This window comes from Leptopilina boulardi, unplaced genomic scaffold (genome assembly GCF_019393585.1).
Source record: "Leptopilina boulardi isolate dan_hultmark-lab unplaced genomic scaffold, ZJU_Lbou_2.1 LbouV2_122, whole genome shotgun sequence".
NCBI classification, from domain to species: Eukaryota; Metazoa; Arthropoda; class Insecta; order Hymenoptera; family Figitidae; genus Leptopilina; species Leptopilina boulardi.
The window spans coordinates 2220774-2244893 of NW_026137666.1; the positions used below are offsets into that span (position 1 = coordinate 2220774).

Consider the following 24120-nt stretch of genomic DNA (forward strand, 5'->3'; position numbering starts at 1 on the left):
TAAATATTTATCACTCTCAACTAGTTTGTTTTACATTAACAATTATTTTACCTGAACTGAATCACATTTGAATTAGAGCAGAATCTCATCTGACTTCGTAACTTTCGACGATCGGAGATTTTTATGAATATAAATAAAAAAGAGTATTTTTTAAGTATTATTATAAGTATTTTTATAAACCATTATTTTTATTTTTGAATATCACCCAACTTTTATGAGGGATCTTCCAATAATAGTTTATCAATAAGGCTCTTTTCGAAGTCTGATAAATCTGTTAAATCCTGATCTTCTTGATTTTGATCATTCGGAGAAATTTGTTTTTCTTCAGAATGTAAATAATCTTCAGTATTAGACTCTGCTTCGTCAGTTACTGTTTGAGAATGAAAACGAAATTCTATTTCCTGATCTGTCTCTATTTCTGCCTGAAGTTGCGCACTGGCTTCTGTTTCTAATTGACGCTCAATTTCGGATTGCGAATAATAACAAGACTCCAAGGTTTCCCTATCGTTTTTTTCTAGATCATCTTGTGAAATTTGATGTTCTTTCGACTCTGCTTCATCTTCCAACTCTGCTTTATCTTCCAACTCTGCTTCATCTTCTGGCTTTGCTTCATCTTCCAACTCCGCTTCATCTTCCGACTCTGCTTCATCTTCCGACTCTGCTTCATCTTCCGGCTCTGCTTCATCTTCCGGCTCTGCTTCATCATCTCCTTCTGTTTGAGAATCATAACGAGATTTCATTGCTTCATCGGTCTTCTTTTCTTGCTGAAGTCGCAAACCGAGTACAATTTTTAATTGACCCTTAATATCTGATTCGGAATAATCGCCAGTCGCTGAATTTTCTTCAGGATCAGGACCGTTTTTTGAACCCAAAAGATCCCTTTCAACTTTTCGAGGTCCTACAAAACAAAATATTTTTTTTAATAATTTTTTAAGAGAATTTTAAACAAAAATCGGAAATTCCATATGCCCAAACACCTTAATAATACTTACGATCATAAATCTCTTTCAATTGAGCTATTTTTTTTGTAACGAATTGGTTAGTTTTGTTTGCTTCTATTTCGGCATTTGAGGTGCCAATTTGAATTCGTCTTCCAAGAAATATCGATATATATCTACAATGAATAATTTTTTAATAATTTAGTTCACAATTTAATAAATGTTTAATTGATAATGATATAATGATAATAAGATAATAAAAATACCTTTCACTGCTAATAACTTTGTAGGATCCAAGGCTTCTGGTTGTTTCTGGTTTTTACTTCAGTTGCTGGTTTTTCCAGTTATTGTGCTTGCAGCCAAAACATCGTGTCCAAAAATAGATATTAAAATTTTGCGGACAAATTTTCTTCTCGTTGAAAATTTTATGTTGTGAATTGCTAATGTGTAAGTATCTTTCGCGATCCAAACTCCTCGCCCGACATGTATCTGAAAAGTTATACAGATATGTAAAATAAATTATTTTCAAACAAATTTGGAGTTATTCAAATATTTTAGAATATATACGTTGCTTGAATATTCATATCCTACTGCTGGAGCACGCATTTCATCCATTTCATGATCTTTCAACTTGTCGTTTACGTTGACAAACACTTCTAAAATAAAAGTCACATTTTTACTTTACTATTAAAAAATAATAATTGTTATTATGTTTATTAAAAATATATTACATTTAAAAGTTTTAAACATAAAATATATCAAATTTTATAAAAAAATTTGTTGTGTTTAGCTAATTGAAAAAAAGTATCTAAAGGTGCTTTATATTGAAGTACTTATATGAAAATGAAACATTATTTATATAATAATTTTATCAGGTAATTATTAATATTTAAAAAAATTAAGACTTACTTGCAATCATTTCACATTTATTTAAAGCAGTGTCTTGCCATTTTTCATTTAAATTCTTAACTCTTTCCATTTCTGATTTAACTTTGCTTAATTCTTCTTCACTATCAAACAAGAGTTTTCTCATTTCTGTCAATGATTCTGATAATGTGTTATTTTCAGAACGCAGAGTTTTTATTTCTTCAACTTGATTTTTTAACCCTCTTTCAAGAATTTCAATTTTTTTTGTGTGCCTCAGTAAGTAGATTATCTTTTTTTTAACATATTATCAATGAATAAATTTTTATCTGTTTTTTCCAATTGATTTGTTAAGTCACGTAATGTGTTATTATTCTCGTCATCTCTGAAAAATCTGTGCGATTCTTTCATGGTGTTTTTGTTTGCTGCAGTCTGTTTGAGAGGAATATTAATTGGTGGTTTGATAGTGACAGATTGGATAATTTTTGGTTTATTTGTCGGTCTGTAAGTAGGTGCAAGTTTTCCCACTGTCAGTTTTGCGATTAAATGTTTTTGTTGTGTAATTTTTGGATTTTTAATCGGCGGGTTTGTGATTTTAGATTTTTCAATTTTTGCTGGATTGGTCAAGCATTCCGAAGGAGAGATTTTGGATTTATGCACTTGTGTGTCAGTTGTTGATGGAATTTGTAATGATTGTATTGTGGTTGGTTTTTCTGATTTTATGTTTTTTGGGTATTTAATCGGTGGGTTGTTTGTGTCAGGTTTTTTAATTGGTATTTTGGCTGTCCCGTCAGTTGTTAACCCTTTTGTTACAGCGTTTCCCACTGTTTGTTTTGTTGTCAGACTTTCTGATTTTGTCATTTTTGAGTTTGAAATTGTCCGGTTAATGGTTTTAGGTTTTTCAATTGATACTTCGGCGATCGAATTTTTTGAATGCGTGATGTTTGATTTATCAACTATTGTGTCAGTTTTTAAAGAGTTTCCCACTAATTTTTTTGTCGTTAAACTTCCTGATTTTGTGTTTTTCGAGTTTTTAATTGGCACATTGTTAGTTTTTTTATTTTCTGATGCAGTGGTTAAACAGTTCGAAGGAGTGATTCGCGATTTATGCACTTGTGTGTCAGTTGTTGATGGGGTCTGTACTGATTGCATTGTGGTTGGCTTTTCTGATTTTGTATTTTTTTGGGTTTTTAATCGGCGGGTTGTTGGTGTCAGGTTTTTGAATTGGTATTTTGGCTGTCCAGGCAGTTGTTAACCCTTTTGTAACAGCGTTCCCCTCAGATTCTTCTGCAGACAGAATCTCTGCTTTTGTGTTCTTTGGATTTATAATTTCTTGGTTTGTAATCTCAGAAGGATGTTGTAGAAGATTTTTCATAGTCTCATTACATGGTATTGTAACAATTGGAAGAACAGTATTTCCGGTTAAAGATCCTTTCATTGCTTGTTTCTTCATTAATTTTTCTAATCTGGAATCCAGTTTTTCTTTGAAATTTTTTGAACTCTGCAATAATTCAAAAATTTATTAATTTAAAAAAGTTATGGTGAAAAACACAATTTATAATTATGCCGTATTTTTTACAAGTTATAGTTCAGATAGAAACATACATTGATTTCTTCTATTTTGATTTTCTTATTAGATTTTGGTGCATCATTGTCACTTGTATCAGAAGGAGATAAAATGTATTTCGCAGGCGGTCCTCTCTTTCTTTTTGCGGACTTTGAATTTTCATCTAACTCTGCTTCAGAATCTGAAATAATAATCGAATGTATTTGTTTTTAAGTTTATCATGGCATAAATTTAAATTTAATGTGAAGGATTTGTGTAGTAATTAAAGAAATTTTAGACATCGGATTGAATTTTTGAATTATATTTTATGAAAATTATTCAAATTCATATTTTATTTAATAAAATTTTTATATCAAAAACTTGCAAAGATACTTTCATCAAAAACTAAGATCAATTCTTAGAAAATTATTCAGTTGAATAATTGAAAAAATTAAGTTAAGGAGGATGGATGGTAAAAATAATCTCAAAATTTTTGCAAAACTAAAAATTGTTTTTAACACAAACAAAAATATTATAAATATTAATTTCAAACAATTTTCAAAGATGTAGATTTACTTCTTTCAAAAAAAAAATTTTTTTTCAAATATTTTGTCAATAATTTTTTTTCAAATCAGACAAAAATTGTAATTTTTAACCATTTTTTATAAACGAAATCTCACTTTACTCAGTGAAACATCCTTTACAAGTCTTAACTTTTTATATTGTAATAATATAAGTATTTTGTTAAAAGGTTATAAACAATATAAATTTTATTTATTAAATAACTTTTTAATAACATACTTATTATAATATAAAAAAGTTAACGGTTGTAGAGTATGTTTCACTGAGTAAAATGAGCTTCTCTATATAATAATTGGTTATAAAAATTGTAATTTTTATCTGGTTTGAAAGCAAAAAAAACTGAATGTGAAAAAATAATTATTGACAAAATATTTTGAAATAAATAATTTCTTTTCGAAAGGAGTAAATCTAGATTTTCTACTATTGTTAAAAATTAATATTTATTTGCGTTAAAATCAATTATTAGTTTTAAAAAAATTTTGAGGTTATATGTTTAATTTTCATCTTTAAATTCTCAAGAATTAGTCATAAAATTGTTTGAAAAAAGATCTGTTTTTTACGCTATGGAAATTCGCAATGTTTATTAAACAACAAATAAACAAACAAATAATTATATATTATTTATTTATCATATTTTTTATATTAAATTTTAATTTAACGTAAAGGATTTGAGTAGTAATTAAAGAAATTTTAGACATCAGATTGAATTTTTGAAGTTTATTACATAAAAATTATTCAGATTTATGTTTTTAATAATAAAAAGTAATAATAATAATAAAAAGTAATGAAAAATTGAAATATTGGCCTAGAATCAGAATGAAATGGTTTTGTAAAAATACACATTTTATAATAAACGTAAATATAAGTAATATTATTTTCTTTAATCTTTTTTAAAACTTACTGGCAATTTTGTTGATCGTTCCTACTAACACTTTTCCATTTGGCGAATCAAATTTATATGATTTTAATGTTTTGTGATTTTTTTCATCGAAACGATGAATACTTGATAGTTTAATTTTCCACGTGGTGCGATTTCCACATTCTGATATTGACACAAAACGTTCTCTGTTTGGTTTTTCCATTTTATTTTAAATTATTGCTAATAAAAAACACTTATGATTTATGTAATTACTAATATTGAATAAAGCACATGTTGAAATTGGACAATAACTTTTTATAAGTTAAATATAGAAAACAATGCCGTCCGGTAACACCTTATAGACTATTTTTACGCCATTATACGAAAACGTGGTAGCAGTCACATTGCAGCAGTTGCGTTGTTTGCTTGCAATTTTAAAACTTCCGGGAATCTTTTGCGCACGTTCTTGGACACGCGCATTTAATAAAACTGAATAGACGTTTGCGTAGACACACTCCCAAAATTCTTGACATGTGGTTAACCGAAGTGAAATGATTTTATCAAATGAATTTAAACAGTTTTTAATATGTAACATTTTCTTCGAAAAAGTAAAAGAAGCATACTGAGACAGATATGAAGAGCTCTTTTTATACAATGTACTTATTTTTCTTTTTTTTCACGTGTATTTTGCACGGAAATTGGTAAGTATTTTTTTGTATATATACACATAACCTAAAAATTACAAAATATCTTGGTTATAAGAAGTTAAATTTTTTATTTAATCTAATAATATTTATGGTTATTTATGTAAATTTAAGTAAATGATTTTACTTCTTTAATTTCTTATGTCATATGTTTATTATCAAATAAAGTTTATATTATACATAAACTCTTTTAGAAGAAGCAATATCATTATTTTCTTGCAAAGAAGTTTAATTAAATTATTTTACTTGAACAAATCAACAATTCTCATGCAAATGAGCGTTACTTTTTAAACAACCTAACATTTGACAGTCTGCATAAAGTTTTAATTGCTTATTACATCGATTTTTTGTACAATTTTTCAAGTTATGTTTCAATAGTATAAAACTTTTATTAAGGTGAAAAAAATAAATTAATAAAAATTTATGAAACTACATCATACACAATATGAAGTAAAAAAAATTGTATGTTACATTAATTGATTATATATACATTATGTATACATGATCGATACATTAATTCACTTTAACAAAATTATTTACAATAATTTTAATTAATAAATAACCTCAAATAAACATGAAAGTGAGCAATTCCATGGGATGTGATCACAAGAATTTTTGATGATTGGAGCAATTTTATTGAAACCTTGTGAATATGTTCCTTTATATGTACAGAATAAAAGCCCACAAAGACTTTTTCAAAATTTTTTGAGATATCTCTAATTCAAAATTTATGTCATTTTTTTAAAAAAAACATGTAACTTTTTTTCTTGTTATCCAAATGAGATCAACTTTTTTATATATTTCTCACAAAAAGATGCTTTTTTAAGAAAAAAATAGTTCATGAAAAAAAAAAATTTTTTGCCCGGAAAAAAGTCAAAAAAAATTTTTGAATTCATTTTTTGAAAAAACTACCTCTTCGATTTCAAAAATTTTTTTTCCACATATTGCCTATGATGCCAGGAATAACCTCTCCAATTTTCATAATGGGACAGCAAGAACTTTGCGAGAAAAAAATAAAACGTCCCGTGCGGCACGGCGGGACGCGCGCATCTTAGTATTCACGTCCATTATATAGTAAAGAATTATGTAAAATGAATTCCAGTCAGCTTTCTTTCAATGTTTTTATTTAAAAATAAAAAAAGTTTAAGGTTTTATAATTTTCATTGGTCTGGATTGGCATGTAGAATTTGAAAAAAATTTTGTTAATAGTTTATTTTTTGAAACAGGAATGAATGCGTGGAACTTCTGTGCGCCTGGAATAGTAACCGACTTTTCAAACCTCGGATTTAGAAAAATTTCTTCTTCAATGTATTCTTCATGTGTACAGAATGCAACATGAATTTTTTCTAAATGTTGAGCGAACTCAAATAAATCTCGGGCATTTATAATTTGGTTTTCAAGGGGTCGCTGTAAGCTTGCTTGGGCTGCAGCTCTTTTAAGGCTACCTCCCACTCCATTGCAAGGATCTTTGCAATGTGATGTCGCAAAAAAATGCCACTCTGCATCGCAACCGAAGTCTAAATTGTGATGGGTTAAATTTGCAAAATTTTTGCGATTTTTATATTGAGCTGCTGATCCATCCGAAAAATAAAAAATATTTTTTAATTCTTGTTTTAAATTTTCTCTTAGAAAAGTCATTAATTTTCTTTGAAATAGATGTACTGTTATAGTATTATGTTCCAAAATTTCAGAAATTACAACAAAACTAACATGCTTTAACTCCTTTTCTGAATTAATAATTCCCCATCATTCAAATTAGATTTAACATCTGCAAGAAATTGATTTTGTTCCTTCGCAATAAAACCATGTAAAATTAATTTTTTTTGTTCTTGTGCGAAATATTCAACGAACTCTTCTGTAGATTTCATAATTGTTTCAAGATTAGAGCAGTCTACTTGAACTCATTGCTTAAATGTAATATTTTCAATATTACTGTTTTCATAAGCTGATAGTAAATCCGCTTTTAATTTTAAATCTCCTGGACAAGAAGAACAAGTTCCATGGTAACATTATATTTGTGGTGGATTGCAAATTGATTGAGCTGTGAGCTATCCAGTGCTGATACGTAGGAAATTCAAGGTTGCTACTGATAGCTAATTCACGAATTTTTCCCCCTTCGAACATTAATTTTACATTTTGGTGAAGAGTGCAAACGCAAACAGTATGCGAACCACTTTCTCCAGTTAATATACATTCTTTGGGTCTTAATTCTGCAAATTTTAAAAATCCTATTGGTTGTTCAGGATAAGATTCTTTAAAAAATCTATGAAGCTCTTTAAGATTGCATAACATTAACCTTTTTTGTTCTTTCATTTTTTTTCCACTCGACTATTGTTATCATTTTTGTAAAATTCTTTAACTAATGTTCTTGTTTCTGCAGACAATTGTTTTCTTGTTATTGGTTTTGGAGAAGCTAAAAAGTTATTTCCAGAAATCAATGTTTTTGCTCTTTGTGCCATTCGACTTGAACATCCAAATGTTTCTTCAAATCTCCGAATTGTCCAATTTTTGGGTAGAATTGTTAAAATTTGCAATTGAAGGTTTTTATCTCCTTTACATTCTTCAAATTTTTCTTGAAGATGTTTTACAATATCATTTTCATCATCATTAGAGTCATCGAGATCAAATTTTTTTTTTTAAGTACAGAAGTAATATTTTTTATTAAATCTTTTATTTCTGTAACAGTATAAGATTTTTTAGAATCAATTTGAGGTTCATTTAAAATTATTAAACATTTATTTAAATAAGAAAATACTGCCTCTTTGTCCACTGCAGGAAATTGTATCATATCTTCTGCACCATTTTGTGGGATAAAAATATTTTCAATGTCATTCATTTCAACATCACTAGTAATATTTTCATTGTCGTTCATGATTTGTTGTGGATTATTAGTTGTTTTTTCTATAAAATAAGGAGGTTTTTGCAATAAAGATTTTCTGCATTGATGACAAAGATATTGATCACCTGAAAGATTTGAAAATGTTTTCGCTAGCTCTTTTGAAATGTTGCGAAGATTTTTTTTATATTTCGCATGTTTAGGTCTATTAAGTGGGTTATAACAAAATGTAGTAAAAGGCATCTTAAAAAACAAAAAATAATAAAAATAATACAATATTTTTAATGAAATAAAATTATGTTAAATTAACAAAACAGCGGAAGTTAAAGCTCTTCAAGAACTTTCTCCAAAAAGATGAAGAAAAAATCGTAATGAAAAAAGGAACACAAATTTTAAAAAACCAGAAAAGAAAAAAAATTATAAGTCGAAACGCTTATTTGAACGTAAATTCAATTTAATACCAAACACATAAATAAGTAAAATCGAACACCAAAAAATACTTACCTTCATAGAAAAAAACGAAAAATTAGTAAAATGTTTAGCTAAATTGTTATCTGCATATATACATTTCGAAACGCACGTCATTAGTGGGAGAAATTATCAAAATTTAGACTTCGACACCTTGTGGACGTGAAGACAACTACTAAAGATAATGCGCGAATTTTTAAATACAATTTATATTCTACACATAAAAAGAGTAAAACTGATATTATTTAAATTAAAGAAAATGAATTTTATTTGATATGAATATTATTGACATTATTATTATTTACTAAATTATTATTAATTATGATATTTTTTTTATTAAAATAATTCAATCAAAAATTCCGTTTAAATTTCTAAATCAACTGATTGAAGGCATATTTCATTATAATTTACATTATTACGTTGATTGTAATTAACGAAATCAGATAATAATATTTATAACTATTAAATAATACAAATATTTCAAAATTATGTATGTATTTAAAAACAGTAGTCTACTTAGAAATTATAAAGTGCCATTGATTTTACATAATTCTTTACTATATAATGGACGTGAATACTAAGATGCGCGCGTCCCGCTGTGCCGCACGGGACGTTATATTTTTTTTCTCCCAAAGTTCTTGCTGTCCCATTATGAAAATTGGAGTGGTTATTCCAGGCATCATAGGCAATATGTGGAAAAAAAAATTTTTGAAATCGAAGTGGTAGTTTTTTCAAAAAATGAATTGAAAAATTTTTTTTGACTTTTTTCCGGGCAAAAAATTTTTTTTTTCATGAACTATTTTTTTCTTAAAAAAGCATCTTTTTGTGAGAAATATATAAAAAAGTTGATCTCATTTGGATAACAAGAAAAAAAGTTACATGTTTTTTTTAAAAAAAATGACATAAATTTTGCATTAGAGATATCTCAAAAAATTTTGAAAAAGTCTTTGTGGGCTTTTATTCTGTACGTATAAAAGAACATATTCACAAGGTTTCAATAAAATTGCTCCAATCATCAAAAATTCTTGTGATCACATGCCATGGAATTGATCGGAAGCTTGACTACTACCCGCGTAATCGTCATTACCGATAGTACTACTCTTGGCAACTCTTCTGCTTCCATTCGCCGGGCGAGTTTCTCGATATAAGCGGCGCGTAGTACCCGGTCCGCTACAATCGAGGCCTGCTCTCCTACGACTCCTCATCCATTTATCGAATAGACGTGGTGGAATGCACTTCTCCTCTGCTAATTCCTGCCACGTCTGAGGGTCGTCATCATCGGAGTCGAACCAGCTTGGCCCACCCATGGCTGCACCCAGGGCTCGACCATACTCAACTTCGCGCTCCCGAGGATCCTCGGACCACTCAACTCCCTGTGGTATCCGAGGATCGTTGTAGCAGTTATACCTGCTTCGTCGCATAATCAAATCGCAGTGAAATAGCACCAAAAATACGCAGTCCTTCTAAGGTCGTCGAGTGCTACCCCGCTAATCCGAATGGGTTTGCTAGCTAGACACAATTTAGTTGTACTGTCATAATAAAACCGCCCAAGGGCACTCCCGAGTACTGTACGTCGGTGAAAAGCTGAGGGAGTAGGAACTCGAGAAGCATTTTCCCAGGAAAATTCCTAAGAATTTTTCTAGAAAAATTTCTTGGCGGCCCCGTGGAAAGTCCTTCCTCAACTTTTCATTATATACTTTTATATTTGTGATTAAAATTCTTCAGCAAAAACTTAATTATTTTTTTAATATTTTACAAAAAGTCAATTTTTTTCAAAAGTTTTTACTAACTTTCTATTATTTAGAGTAGGGAAATTTTTCTATTAAAATATAATAAAAAAATCAATTATTTTAATATTTTTGGTTAGAAATGTTCAATAATTTACCTTAATAACTTCTCAAAAAAGAAATAATTCAAAAAACTACATTTAGTTACAAGTATTCTAAAAAATTTAATTTTTGTATTTAAATAATTGATTTTTCAAAGATTTTTCGGAAAATTATTAAAAGTAATTTATTTAAAGAAGAAATTTTTTTAAAAATTGTAGAAAATAATTAAATTCTGGTTGAGTTACTGTTGTAATTTTTAACGCTAATCAAATTTCAGTAGGTTTGAAATGGAATATTAAATTGAAATCTGTTTATGAAAATTAGTGAAGTTTGGAGTAATTGAATTTAGAAATCAGTGAATGATCCGAGAAATATTTATAATGAAGTTTTTGACAATACTGAATAAAATAAACGACTTTTAAAGTTTTTTTGTATCTTTAATCGACTGAAGCGATTATTTTTGTGCCTTAAAGTTGATCCGAGGTCTATTTTTTATAAAATTGAGACAATAATTGTGTTTTAGAGTATTTTTAATTGAAAAAGTATTTTAAAAAATGAAAACAAAATAAAATTTGTGTGAAAATCCCGTGAAAGTGCTAATACAAAAAATGTAGTAAATAATAATTAAATTTATTAGAAATTGGAGTTAATAAACATTTATAAGATAATTGCCAAAAACGTTAAAAGAGTTTATATTTTGACTTCATTACTCTGCTGTATTTAATATATAAAATAATATTATCGATCACTTGAATATGGGATTCAGACAAAAAGAATGGTTTTTTTACTTATTTTTGATTTAACCAGACTCGAAGGTATCGATATCATCTTGATTATTGTTTAAAACATATTTCTAAATTATTTTCATTTTTAGAAGCTCTCTTGCATATTTTACCAGAGAAGACCGCGAAGAATAGAGATGATTTTATTGAAACATGGCTTTCAAATTGTAAAGGCCGTATTTTGAGAAAAGGAAAGGAAAAGTAATTGACATTATTTACTACGAATGAATAAATTTATCATTATCAATTGATATACTTATTTAAATATGTGAAATAATATATAAAACATGATTTTCAAGCTGACCTGTCAAATAACATAATTTGCAAATTTAATCTATTAAATATGGGAAAGAAAAGTCATTTAATTGAAAAAAACCTTATCAAATATAAAGTATCTATGACTAACTTTTAGTCTTTCTTAGCACTTTCTTCCTTTTCTCTTCATAAACGTGAAATAGAAAGCAATAAAAATTGGTACTTTGCTTATTTTCATTATTTTTAAATGTAAATAACTTTCTTGGAGAAATCTGAAAAATTATAAAACTTGGGCAACATCTAATTGATCACTAACTACACACACTGGAAAAAAATTCGCTTTGGTCCCGAAGATACTTTTTGAGATAATTAGGTTTCAACTTTTCACAATTTTTATCAGGTTAATACATGTAATTTTTTAAGGACGAAGTTAAGTCTTATTATATTATATTATTTTACATATTTAAATAAGTATATCAATTGATAATGATAAATTTATTCATTCTTAGTAAATTCCAAAATTTTTTTTTCTTTTTATGGTAAATTCAAAAATCATTCCTGCAAAGTATTATAATTTTTAAAAATTAGTCAGCGACGACTTCAGTCGAAATATAATGGATTGACCCCATAATATTAGAACTTATTATTTCTAAAAACTTATTTACATATATTTTTTCTTACAACAGAAAGTTAGCACCTGCGCGAATTCAATTATAATTGAACGACAATTTTGAATATTGATTGGGGCAATGGAAGTTTCGTCGCCAATTTGAAATTCTAATTCCAAATTCCAAATCAAGATTCCAAAAAAGTTGTAAATTCTCAAAATGGGTATCATATACCAATCCTTTCTTCGTATAATGTTTGATATGAGAAAATTTCCCATTAACACGTAATTAATCTAAATTCTGAAAATGGATATCATATACCAATCCTTTCTTCATATAATGTTTAATATCCGAAAATTTACAAATAACATGTAATTAATGTTTCCAAATTTGAAAAATGATTTAATTTGAAATTTTAAAACATTTTTTAAAAATATAAAATTTCCAAATATAAATATATAATGAATATATTTATAAATAAAGGACCCCGCATAAAATACATTGAAAAAACTTTCGGTCAAATTAATTGAAACCTCAATGTAAAACTTAAAATGTAATTCTGATAAAAATATTTCTCTGACAAGGAGTCGGTTTACGGGTCCGTTTACGCACTAAAAGTATTGAACTAATAACACTTTTAGCGAGTAAATAGATCCGTAAACCGACTTTTAATCAGAGGAAAATTTTTTTCAGAATTACATTTTGAGTCTTTCCTGGAGGTTTTAATTAATTTGACCAGAAGTTTTTTTCAATGCATTTTGTGTGGGGTCCTTTATATATACATATATTATTGGGGCAATGGAAGTTTCGTCTTTAAATTTAGATTTTAATTCCAACTTTCAAATCAAGATTTTAAAAAATTTTGTAAATTCTGAAAATGGATATTATATGCCATTCCTTTCTTCGGATAATGTTTAATATTGCAGAATATTTTACAATTAATATGTAATTAATGTTTCCATCTTTTATAAAATTGTTTTAATTTAAATAAAGATATTTAAAACTAGTTTTCTGTCATACTTATAATATTATTTTATTATAACATAATTTATTACAATATTTCTAAAATATGTTGCATTATTCGCTACCAGATTTAATAATTAGCTTACCTCAACCTTTACGTGTAAACTTACCTCAAGCTTTACAGGTAAACTTACCTCAAGTTGTATGTGTAAGGTTAAGATTTGTGTTGTTGGCAGATTTATAACTAAACATTTTAATGTTATTACCCACCAAAAGCCTCCCAATACCAAGTTTTATGAAGACTCATTTTTTATAGAATGCGAAAAAAATTACCTGATACATATGAAACCTAATCAAAGTTTTACGCATAGGAATGTCTCCTACACGGTTGAGCTTCACACAATGCGCGCTCTAACAGTAAATTGTCATTTAATCTGCAAAATGATTAAAGAGGCAAAAGTGTGCAGGATTTATTCAAAGTATATACTCTAAGGAGTAATATGATACCATAAATTTATTTATATCGAGTGGAGTCTCGGGGAGTCAGCAAACGAAAGTCAAAAAGTCTACAGGGAGTTTTAAAACTAAGAATTAGTCGTGAGACTTTTGATTAATACTATTAAAGGAAGTTTTCCGGAAATTTTCAAATTGTTTCATAAAAAGATTTTTGAAACATTTGATTTTCAATAAAAACCATGATCTATTTTTCAAAAATTCATTTAATTTGAGTAGAATATTTTTCGAGTGTTTTGCATTTATTGACAAAAATATTAGACTTAATAAAAATCCAGAAAAATAAATGTTGCGCTTTTTATTTTTTATAAGCAACAGAAAATGATGCCCTAAGTTTTAATTTAAAATAATTCAGATTTTTAAGTGTTGGATTCGAGTATCACAAAAGTTAAAAGTTTCGTGGATTTGCCCATATATATAATTCAAAGTTAATTTGTGAAACTAATATATCTATCAGGCTCGACTGTAAATATGATTTTATTATATAATTCTAAGCAAGATTCACTTAAAGAAAAAAAAATGAGTTCCGAGCTTTACGTTAAGAATATAATGTTCTCATTTTGACAAACATAAAGTTAATAGTCCTTCCAATTTCATCTTATACTCAACAATGTAGTGTAAAATATTAGTTACGGCGAAGAGTCACTGCATAGTTTATCACTCTTGAGTAACGCCTAGATTCCCTTGCTGAAACAAAAAAAATTCTTAATTATAACAATTAAGTGAAGGTTTCAGAAATTGAACTGACACTCTCCTTATTTTGTTTAAGGGGGGGGGGTAGGGCTAATTCGATGTAAAAAAGGCACTTTTTTAATAATTTTTTTCGGTGACATAAAGTGTCAATAATAATAATAATAATAATCAAATTATTTTTCTTCGATCTTGTAGGGGTCAGATTCTTCTTTAAAATCCCATTTGAAATTTGAAAAAAGATTCAAAATTAACAAAACAGGAGATGATTTTCTAAAAATCATTAAAGTCAATGTTCTCAAAAACCCCACTTTTTTTTCTCTAAAATTTTTACCATAAATTCTTACCAATATGAAGAACCAATCCTAGGAGTTTCAAGCGGGCTAAACAATCCTGGTAGTAAGGAGAAATTTTTTTCGAAATATTTTTTTTTACGAAATTTGAAATGGCTGACGTGCAGTTTCAAGAACAAATGAACTAACTGAAGTGAGTCATTCTATAACCAACAATTATTTGTTGGAGTAAATGTAATTTGACAAATAGAACACTCCAATCTAATCTAAGTATTTATGTATTTGATTTCATGTAATAATAATTTGCAGCGTTTCAGGATTTAATTTGAGTGAGTTTTAGTTTCATTTTCCTTTTTATAATTTGAAAAAATATTTTTTTAATATTTGAATTATTATAAAATAAACTATCTTGAATTTTTACTTAATCAATTTATTTTAAAATGAAATTTGCAAATATTAATTTCCAAATTGAAGATTAAAACTTTAAGTTTTTTAAAAAATTTTTGAATGTATATTTTTTTATCGGCAATGGTGAACATTTAAGGGATGAAAAACACCCCTAAATTTTTTACGGAAATATAGAAATTTCACAATATAAAGAAAAATTTAATAAACAAATTTTTTTTTGCTTTATAATAATTTAGCACGAAAAATGGAATTAAACAATAGCATATTTATCACCAACCCCCATGAATTTAGGGGTAAACACCCCCAAAAATGAACTTTTCGTTCAAAATTATATAATTCCTTGCTTTATATTTTATTTTTCTGTGCAAAATAAATAGATATAAGAGTTGTAAAATATTAACAAATGTATACAAAATTTGTCCAGGGAGTATATAGGGGTAAACAACCCCTTAGAGTATATTATTTCAAATAAAAGACTATCAGAAAATAGCATATTTCGATACGCTTGCGAGGCAACGTGTATCAAACGATATTTATCTTTATAAGTGCAGGCATAACCTCGTTTGACAGCTACTTGCAGCAATTCAAAATGGCCGACTCCTTCACTGTGCGCGTGGTCGATGAGCAAAAATACTATTTTGAATAGCAGTAAGAGGTTGACAAACGAGGTTTTTACATGCACGTATGAAGAAAAAATTTATTTCTTCTGCAAAAATCATCTATATAATAAGAGGGATACTTTCTTTTCATTTGGACAATATTTTCGCTCGTTTCCATCCTTGATCGTCTATTTGTAGCGATCCGGTTTTCTCTATCTGTGTTTTGTTTTGTTCGTGTTTTGAATCGTTCAAATTTCAAAGCTGTCAAAATACTTTTCAAAGTTTCGAAACGTTTTTTGAAAAATGTCAAAAATGAAAGCACCTGACGATTTTATTCCACCAGAAAATGAAGATAATGATTCTTCAAAGGATAATGAAACAATTCAAACTACTTTTAAAAGTAAGAGAAGAAGAAATGGAGGCAAACCTCTAAATAATTATTTCAAATATTCGCTTGAAAACGGATCTAAATTTGGAAAATGTATAATGTGTGAAAATGAAAAGAAAGATGTCACTATAAAAATGCAAGATTGCAATACATCAGGGTTGAAGCGTAATTTGCAAAATCATGATCCTAACGAGTTTGAAGAAACATACCCTCAAAAAAGTGTATCAATTGAAGTAAGGGTAAAAAATAAAATTATGATAAATATTAATTTAATTAACCCCTTCACTGTTATTGACCTCTATAGACCCTGGCGGAATGTGTAAACCGAGAAGTTGACTGAGCTCGGTCAAGTTTCAGTTCGTTTGGGTTTGAGGAAATATGTTGCAAAAAATAATTGAAATATTGGTAAAATTTCTATTAGGAAAAAATAATTAAGGTTTTCTGAGTCGTTTTATGCAATATTATTAGATAATTAAACTCTTATTATTAAATAATTAACTTTTTTATAGAGTAGTGTATTTACCTGTCATGGTATACTCTATTTTGTGATTGAAAAAAAGGAAAATGAGAGAAAATTAACTTTTTTCCTATTGAATTAATATTAATATTAATTATTTTTGTTAATTTATAGGGGAGAGTAGTCAGGGTTGGACAGTGGTCAGGGTTGAGCCATCTCTCGATGGTGGTATTTTATATAGTATGAAGATATCGATCACTCCTAGTCAGGTAATAAAAGAAAAAACAGTGTCAAATTATACGTCGTGCTGACAGGAATTTTAAAATTTAACAAAGTAGATATACAGTGCTGGTTCTAGATACAGATTCCTGCACCGACATTTACCGACATTTGAAATAAAAAATGGTTCTAATCCATTCTAATCGAGAAACTTCTAAAGAGATACAAAGAAAAAAAATTTTTCCTGAAAATTCCCCAAAAACTTGTCTCCCAAAATTTGTAAATTTTTTTCAAAATTGAGAAACGAATAAGTATATTTATGAAGTACAAGTTGACATACAGAGTTTCACTATATCTCCTGATCATACGTTAAGTAGAAAATATTTTTCAAATAAATTTGGTTTTCTTAATATTTAAATAAATTGTTTAATTATTTAATAGAATAATAATTATACAGATATTATCAGAATAAGAAAACATCACCTGTTAATGTTATGAGTGGTTTTTTGCTTGGATGATAAAAATAGTTACATACATTTCAGAGAGGAATCATCTGTAGTGTAATATGAGATATGTCAGCACAATAAAATTAGAAGACATATAATACTTATTATTATTATCAATTATTATTTATTAATAATTATTATTAATTATTACAATTATTATTATTAATTATTACAATTATTATTATTAATTATTACAATTATTATGATTAATTATTACAATTATTATTATTATTAGTATTATTAACTCTCAAGATGTAATTTTTGCATGAATTTTAATTTATTTTCACATCAGAAAAATGTATGACTATAAAAGAGTGAGGAAAAATTTCTTATTACTACATTGTATTGTTATGTCCGATTATACGGTAAGTAGAAAATATTTTTCAACTAAATTTTGTTTTCTTAATATTTAAATAAATTGTTTAATTATTTAATAGAATAATAATTATACAGTTATTATTATCAGAATAAGGAAACATCACCTGTTAATGTTATGAGTGGTTTTTTTGCATGGATGATAAAAATAGTTTCATACAATTCAGAGAGGAATCATCTGGAGTGTAATATGAGACATGTCAGCATATTATATTATGTATAAACGTAGAGATGAATGAACATATGTTTTTAATGTCTGAATCATTCCCTTGGAATAAATATATATATATAATAATTAGAAAAGGAAAAAATGTATTATCTATAAAAAGATAGAGAATGAATTAAAGAAGTATAAAATGTGAGAATTAACTCTCCAGTTTCCATAAAGTCTCGGGTAGTTGATTTGTATTGAGAAGTTGTGACTGAGTGTTTGCGTTAAACATAATAGTTGTCAGTGTAAAAAAATACCATTTTAAATAATTTATATTGTGGTTGAAAATTTTAAGGAAAATGGAAGGAAAATTAAAGAAGTTAAACAGAGCTGCTAGTTTTTTACCAATCAAAAAATTGAGTGAATTGATCCTTAATGAATATTATAATATTACAGATATTAAACAAACAACAACAAAATTTGGTTTAAAAATTGTGGCTGAAATTGATAGTGAATATGTTGTCTTTCTACCACAAAGGATGGTAAAGGTTCTTGAAAGTGATACGGAATCATTTACTCATTTACAACAAGCTGCGGAGAAAGGAGAATTACAATTAAAATTTTTGGGTGGAAAATACAATTACTTTGAATTTGTATCTAAAGCAGAATAAAAAATGGCATATCTTCCTCTTAATCAATTACTTCTTTCAATCACATATAACTTAAATTCATCATATACAAAACAAGTAATTATTGGTGCCGAATTAAAGAGCAATTTATCTATAAAAATAAAGTTATTAAGCAGCCATCCTCAAACATCAGTCTCATTCTCAATACTAGAATAGAAATTTTTCAACACGTTTTATTTAGAAATGGAAGAATTTTTTTCTAATAAATCTGAACCTCGTGAAATCAACTGTGATACATTTCATCTGAATTTTGTCAGTTATTTAAATAATCGCTTTGTATTAATTAAAAATTCAGTTGAAGGAGAATTAGCATTTTCTCTGAAATTTGAAACTTATAATACTTTGAAGCAACTCAATCGCTGTGTGAAAGAAAGTGCAAGGGAAATAAAATTTTTGCCTTTACAACAAATTAAATTGAATATTATTAAAACAATTGAAGAAATTGTATATCAACGATTTGAATTACACCACCTGACGGCTTTGGAAAAATTTGTTCGGAAAAATAATTTTAAAATATTGGGAAATGTATTATTAAATAATGAATGTGAAAATCCTGTAAATATAGAAAAGCTTTTTTGTGAAATTATTACTTTTCATTCCAAGGCAATTTGTAATGAAGTTTTAACTTACATTCAAAAATTCACAAGCAAAATATCACATGAAAATTAGAAAGTAAGTATTTCTGCAGTTTTCTCATTATGTTCCTAATTTTTTAAATATAATTTACTTAATATATATTTGTTATATATGTTTCAGAAAATTCTGTCCAGAACCTTTTACAAAGTGAATTTAAAAATGAAAAAAACAATTCTAGTGAATCCTTAAAATTAATTGATTATTTCAAGAAGAAGAAGATAGATGATGATGATGATGATGATGATTGATCCAATGAAGAAAGGAATTAATTAATTATAAACATTTAATGTATTCATGTCAGTTATGGTAATATATATATTTAAAAAAGAAGTAGATGATGATGATTGATCCAATGAAGAAAGGAATTAATTAATTATAAACATTTAATATATTCATGTTAGTTATGGTAAAATATATATTTAAAATGTATTTTTATAATTATATATTACTATTGTATTTATATTAATGTTTAAATTATAAGAAAATAATGTACACTACAGAAATATACCATATGTTAAAATGATGATACTAATTAGATATAAATAGAAAAAAAAGATGATGTAATATCTTAATATTTATATTAGAGGAGAATAATTTTTGAACAATAAATATATTTTAGAAATTCTTCAATTTATTTCAATAAGAAAGTTTTACATATCCTCATTTATCCAACTATTATGAGAATTATCAAATCCTAACCATTTAACATACATTCTATGACGATGTTTTTTTAATATTTTTTCAATTAAATAAATATCTGGATTTTTAACTATAGCAATTTCTTCTTCATAAAAATTACCAGCTATAGGTCTATTTTGATAATCTCTGAGCAAGTATGTTACTGGTTTAGTATTGTTTACCCGATCAATTGTGAAAATTTCTGTTGTCCAGTTAGGTGTGTAACCTTTCTCAAACATATGTTTTAGTTTACTTATTCTAACTTCATATCCTTTTCTAAATTTCGGTTTCTTTTTCGAAGATTTTACAACAAATGTTTTATAAACGTTAAACAAAATTCTCTTTTCATTATTTTTGTTTACATCTTTTGGTTTTATTTTTATGGTTTGGTGCTTAGTGTTATTGTACGAGAAAAGTAAATCTTGCAAAATACCTAACCATTTGTAATTGCCTTGCGAACTAAATTGCATCCACATTTTATTTTTCAAGGTACGATTAAAACGTTCACAAATTGAAGCTTTAAGATTACTAAATGTGGAATACATATTTATTTTATATTCTCTAATGAGATTTTTGAAATTAATATTATAGAATTCTTTTCCTTGATCCACGTGTAGGTTTTTCGGCACCCTGCCTCGGTCCAGCACTGTCTTCATTGCAGCTGAAATGTCTTCACCAGTTTTATTCTTTACAGGAACAGCCCAGGCGTATTTTGAAAAATTGTCAATGACCGTTAATATATATTTGTAGTTTTTATTTTTCTTTGCATATGTTAACATATCCATCAGGTCGGCTTGCCAAGTGTCATCGATTGCTCGTATATCAAACTTTCGCCTAGTATAATTTCTTCTAGCAGGTTTATGCAATTCTCTAATTAGAGCTTGCTTCTCTTCATTCATATTTTAAAATCAAACTTTTCTTATTTTATTCAAGTGCACTTAATCGTTTATCCAACTGAGTAAGAAACTCTTTATTAAGTGTTAACCACTCTATATTTCTTTCGATACTTATTTTTAGATTATGCATATATTTATTTACAGAATCTTCTAGTCTTATTATTTTTATATTATTGTTAAGTATATCAGATCTCATAGATCCTAATATCTTATAAATTTCATTGACTTCAGTGCTCACAATTTTTTTCACAAGACTCAAGTTAGTTGCATCACCTTCTCTTAAAGCTTCTGCAACATTACACAACTTTTTATTTTCAACATTGAAAATTTCCTTCTGTTGTATATTTAAAGCCAACTCCAGGAGGCCCACGAATAGAATTTTCAATTTTTTTAAAAGAACGTCCAAATACGTCGAGAGACATTATTCAACTGATTTGTTTTTATATTAATCAAAATTAATAAATAATGTTTGCTTCTCGTAGTTCTTCAATGATTGATAAAATTTCGTTTGTGTGGCTTGGATTTCCTGCTGACTGAGATGCTAACAGTAAACCTAGTCTATCCACTAGTTCATTTGGATCATCCCAATATATATAGTCCATTTTATTTGTTTGTTTAGCAATCATAAACTCAGGTAAGGCACCCCCACGAGAAGAAATCTTATTTTTTTTACCATTTCTTTTTTTAGTAGGTGAAGATAATTTGTCTATAAATCGCTTAAATTTGAAGGATTTACTCTCACGAATGTCACTATCAGCTTTATAGTTTTTTTTATGTGCGTTTGTCAAGACAAGTATTTTTTTGAAATTTCCCAAATCTTTAGCATAGATCGAAGACTCATCTGGAGTTTTTTTGAAAAGGAGTTCAAGTAATCCTTTACTGCTAGGAAATGTTGAATTAGCCACATTTATATAGTTTTCATTAAAACTTATCGGAGAATTACCAATCTTTAATTTGTTTTTACCTGATTTTCTTACACCACATATATTATCGAATTCTCTACTGTTTTTATTTAACATCTCAAGATACATTTTTGTGTCCTTATCTAACGATGGTGAAGAAGAAGAATGTGATCCATTGTCCTCATACAACAATGAATCATCATCATCATCATCATCATCGTCGAATTGCGTCACTGGCTTTTGCCAAATGCAGCGCAATATCTTTTTGTTTTTGAATTTGTTCAGTTCTTGAAGATGACATCTTAATTGAACCAAGTTTAAGCTATAACTAATCTTAGAGGCTGGGTGCAAATCACTTTAAGCTTCAGAAACTTTTATAAAACAGTCAAAACCCTTTCTGTATCTACCATTATTAAGATCACTATCTTTGTCAAGGACAATGAAACCATATTTGTCACTATTCCAACATGAGGAACATAATTCCTTAAATTTTGTATATATCATATCTGTATTGACATGATCATTATATATGTGTTTAAGGTTTAAATCATCCTGTCTAAAAATTATCAAAAAATTCACATTATCTCGAATTAAATGCTTTGGAATCCGTGTATACGTTTGACATAAATAAAAACAATCAATAAGTCTATGACGACCCATTGAGAAAAATTCTCGAATCCTATCTTGTTTATCACAGGCTATATCATCAAAGACAATTGTAGAATTTGGTTTTGCTTCGTTTGGTTGAATAACCTCTTCATGTTCATGAAATGGAAAATATTCAATTCCTTCCACTAATTCAAGAGTTTTTTCCAAAAATTTATATTTTGGTTGATTTAATGATTTGGAGAAAATGTAGATATTTTCAAAGCCTAGTCCATTTGAATGTAAAAGTAGAGCAAGTAAAGCATTTGTTTTTCCACAGTTCGATGGACCACAAAAAATTGCTCTTACCGTATTGGGTAACAGATTTCCATGACGTTTTGTCTTAGACTCTTGTTGTGTTACTTTATCAAAATCTAACACAGGTAATTTTGTTGATTGTTCTTTGAACTCCATCTTTTGATATTATCTGAGGTGGAAGAGTATAAATACAAAACTGTTATTATTTTTAGTATATCAGTCTATATATTAATTTTTTTTAGTGAAAAATGTAAATTATTCTCTTAAAACTTAATTCAATATATCCTATGCAATTCAGAAAGGTTAAATATTCAGAGTAAACTGAGCTAGAAAGTATAAATACATTGCTTTTATACATTTTGAAATCAGTCTTAAAAAGATACTCGTTGTAGAAATATAAAAGAATGCTTGTAAAGAAAAAAGCAAACAGTTCTAAAAACTCTATCAAACGTGGTAAAGGTCTCTTAAATAAAATTATCAACAAGTTACCTATTGAATTACATATTCCTGGTTATCAATACTGTGGGCCTGGTACAAAATTAACAAAACGATTGGCACGCGGTGATCCTGGCATTAATATTCTTGATCAAGCTTGTAAGGAACACGATATTGCATATTCTCAAAATAATAGCCTTGAAAGTAGACACGTTGCAGATAAAAAACTCGCAGAAAAAGCCTGGAATCGTGTACATGCTAGTGACGCTAAACTTGGTGAAAAGGCAGCAGCTTGGGCAATTACTAACGCTATGAAAATGAAAACTAAATTGGGAATGGGTCTTAAATCGAAAATTAAAAAGAAAAAGAATAAAAAGTCTACATTTCCATTAAAAAATATTGTTTTAGCATCAAAAAAATTTATTGCACCAAGCCATGATACATCTTCTGCTATAAAGTCAGCTTTAAAAGGTGCACGTTTAGCTGTGAAAGTAGCGGGTGGAAAATGTAAAGTGAAACAACCTCGAATTTTGCCTATACCGAAAAAAGTTGGTGGTTTTTTACCATTTCTTATACCACTCTTTGCTAGCCTCAGTGCAATAGGGGCACTATCTGGTGGAGCTGCTGGAATAGCAAAAGCAGTTAATGAGGCAAGAGAAGCTAAAAATCAACTAGTAGAAAGTCAACGCCATAACAGAACCATGGAATCAATAGCTCTAGGAAAAGGTCTCTATCTTAAGCCTTATAAACAAGGATTAGGATTAGCATGTGGTTTAAAAAAAAAGCCCAAAAAATCGTAAAATTGCCAAAAAGAGCATTGACTAATTACGATATACTTAAATACGCTAAAATTATGAAAATTCCACACTTTCGTGGTGTTTTTATGCGTGATGAGTTACCAGTTTCAGGACCTTATAAATTTGAATCAGCCATAGTAAATTTGGATAGTAGAAATAATGCTGGTACCCATTGGGTAGCTTATAGGAAGATGAACAATGATGTTGAATATTTTGATAGTTTTGGTAATCTTCAACCTCCTACAGATCTTGTAAAGTATTTCAGTGTTAATGTTATTAAATACAACCATAAGAGGTATCAAAATTTTAATACCTATGTGTGTGGTCATTTGTGTTTAAAATTTCTTTCAA

General features: G+C 27.7%; 2 protein-coding genes and 1 long non-coding RNA gene across 3 annotated transcripts in view; all 3 read right to left on the reverse strand.

The window, feature by feature from the left end:
- Positions 1-212: 212 nt before the first annotated feature.
- Positions 213-998, reverse strand: LOC127287323 (germ cell nuclear acidic protein-like). Its single transcript, XM_051314176.1, has 2 exons — positions 989-998; positions 213-898 (listed from the first exon to the last, which is right to left on the reverse strand). Exons 1-2 carry the CDS (start codon positions 996-998, stop codon positions 213-215), a joined length of 696 nt encoding a protein of 231 aa, XP_051170133.1.
- Positions 999-1009: 11 nt separating this feature from the next.
- LOC127286977 (uncharacterized) lies at positions 1010-1594 on the reverse strand. The gene is made up of 3 exons (XR_007843821.1): positions 1506-1594; positions 1205-1427; positions 1010-1114 (listed from the first exon to the last, which is right to left on the reverse strand). It is a non-coding gene; the product is annotated as an uncharacterized LOC127286977 (long non-coding RNA).
- A 12341-nt stretch (positions 1595-13935) lies between these two features.
- Positions 13936-24120, reverse strand: part of LOC127286964 (uncharacterized) — a 65579-nt gene continuing 55394 nt past the window's right edge. The window contains exon 3 of the mRNA XM_051313641.1: positions 13936-14434. Coding sequence (XP_051169598.1) covers positions 14405-14434 — 30 coding nt within the window. The 3' untranslated portion in view covers positions 13936-14404. The remainder of the gene's footprint in view (positions 14435-24120) is intronic.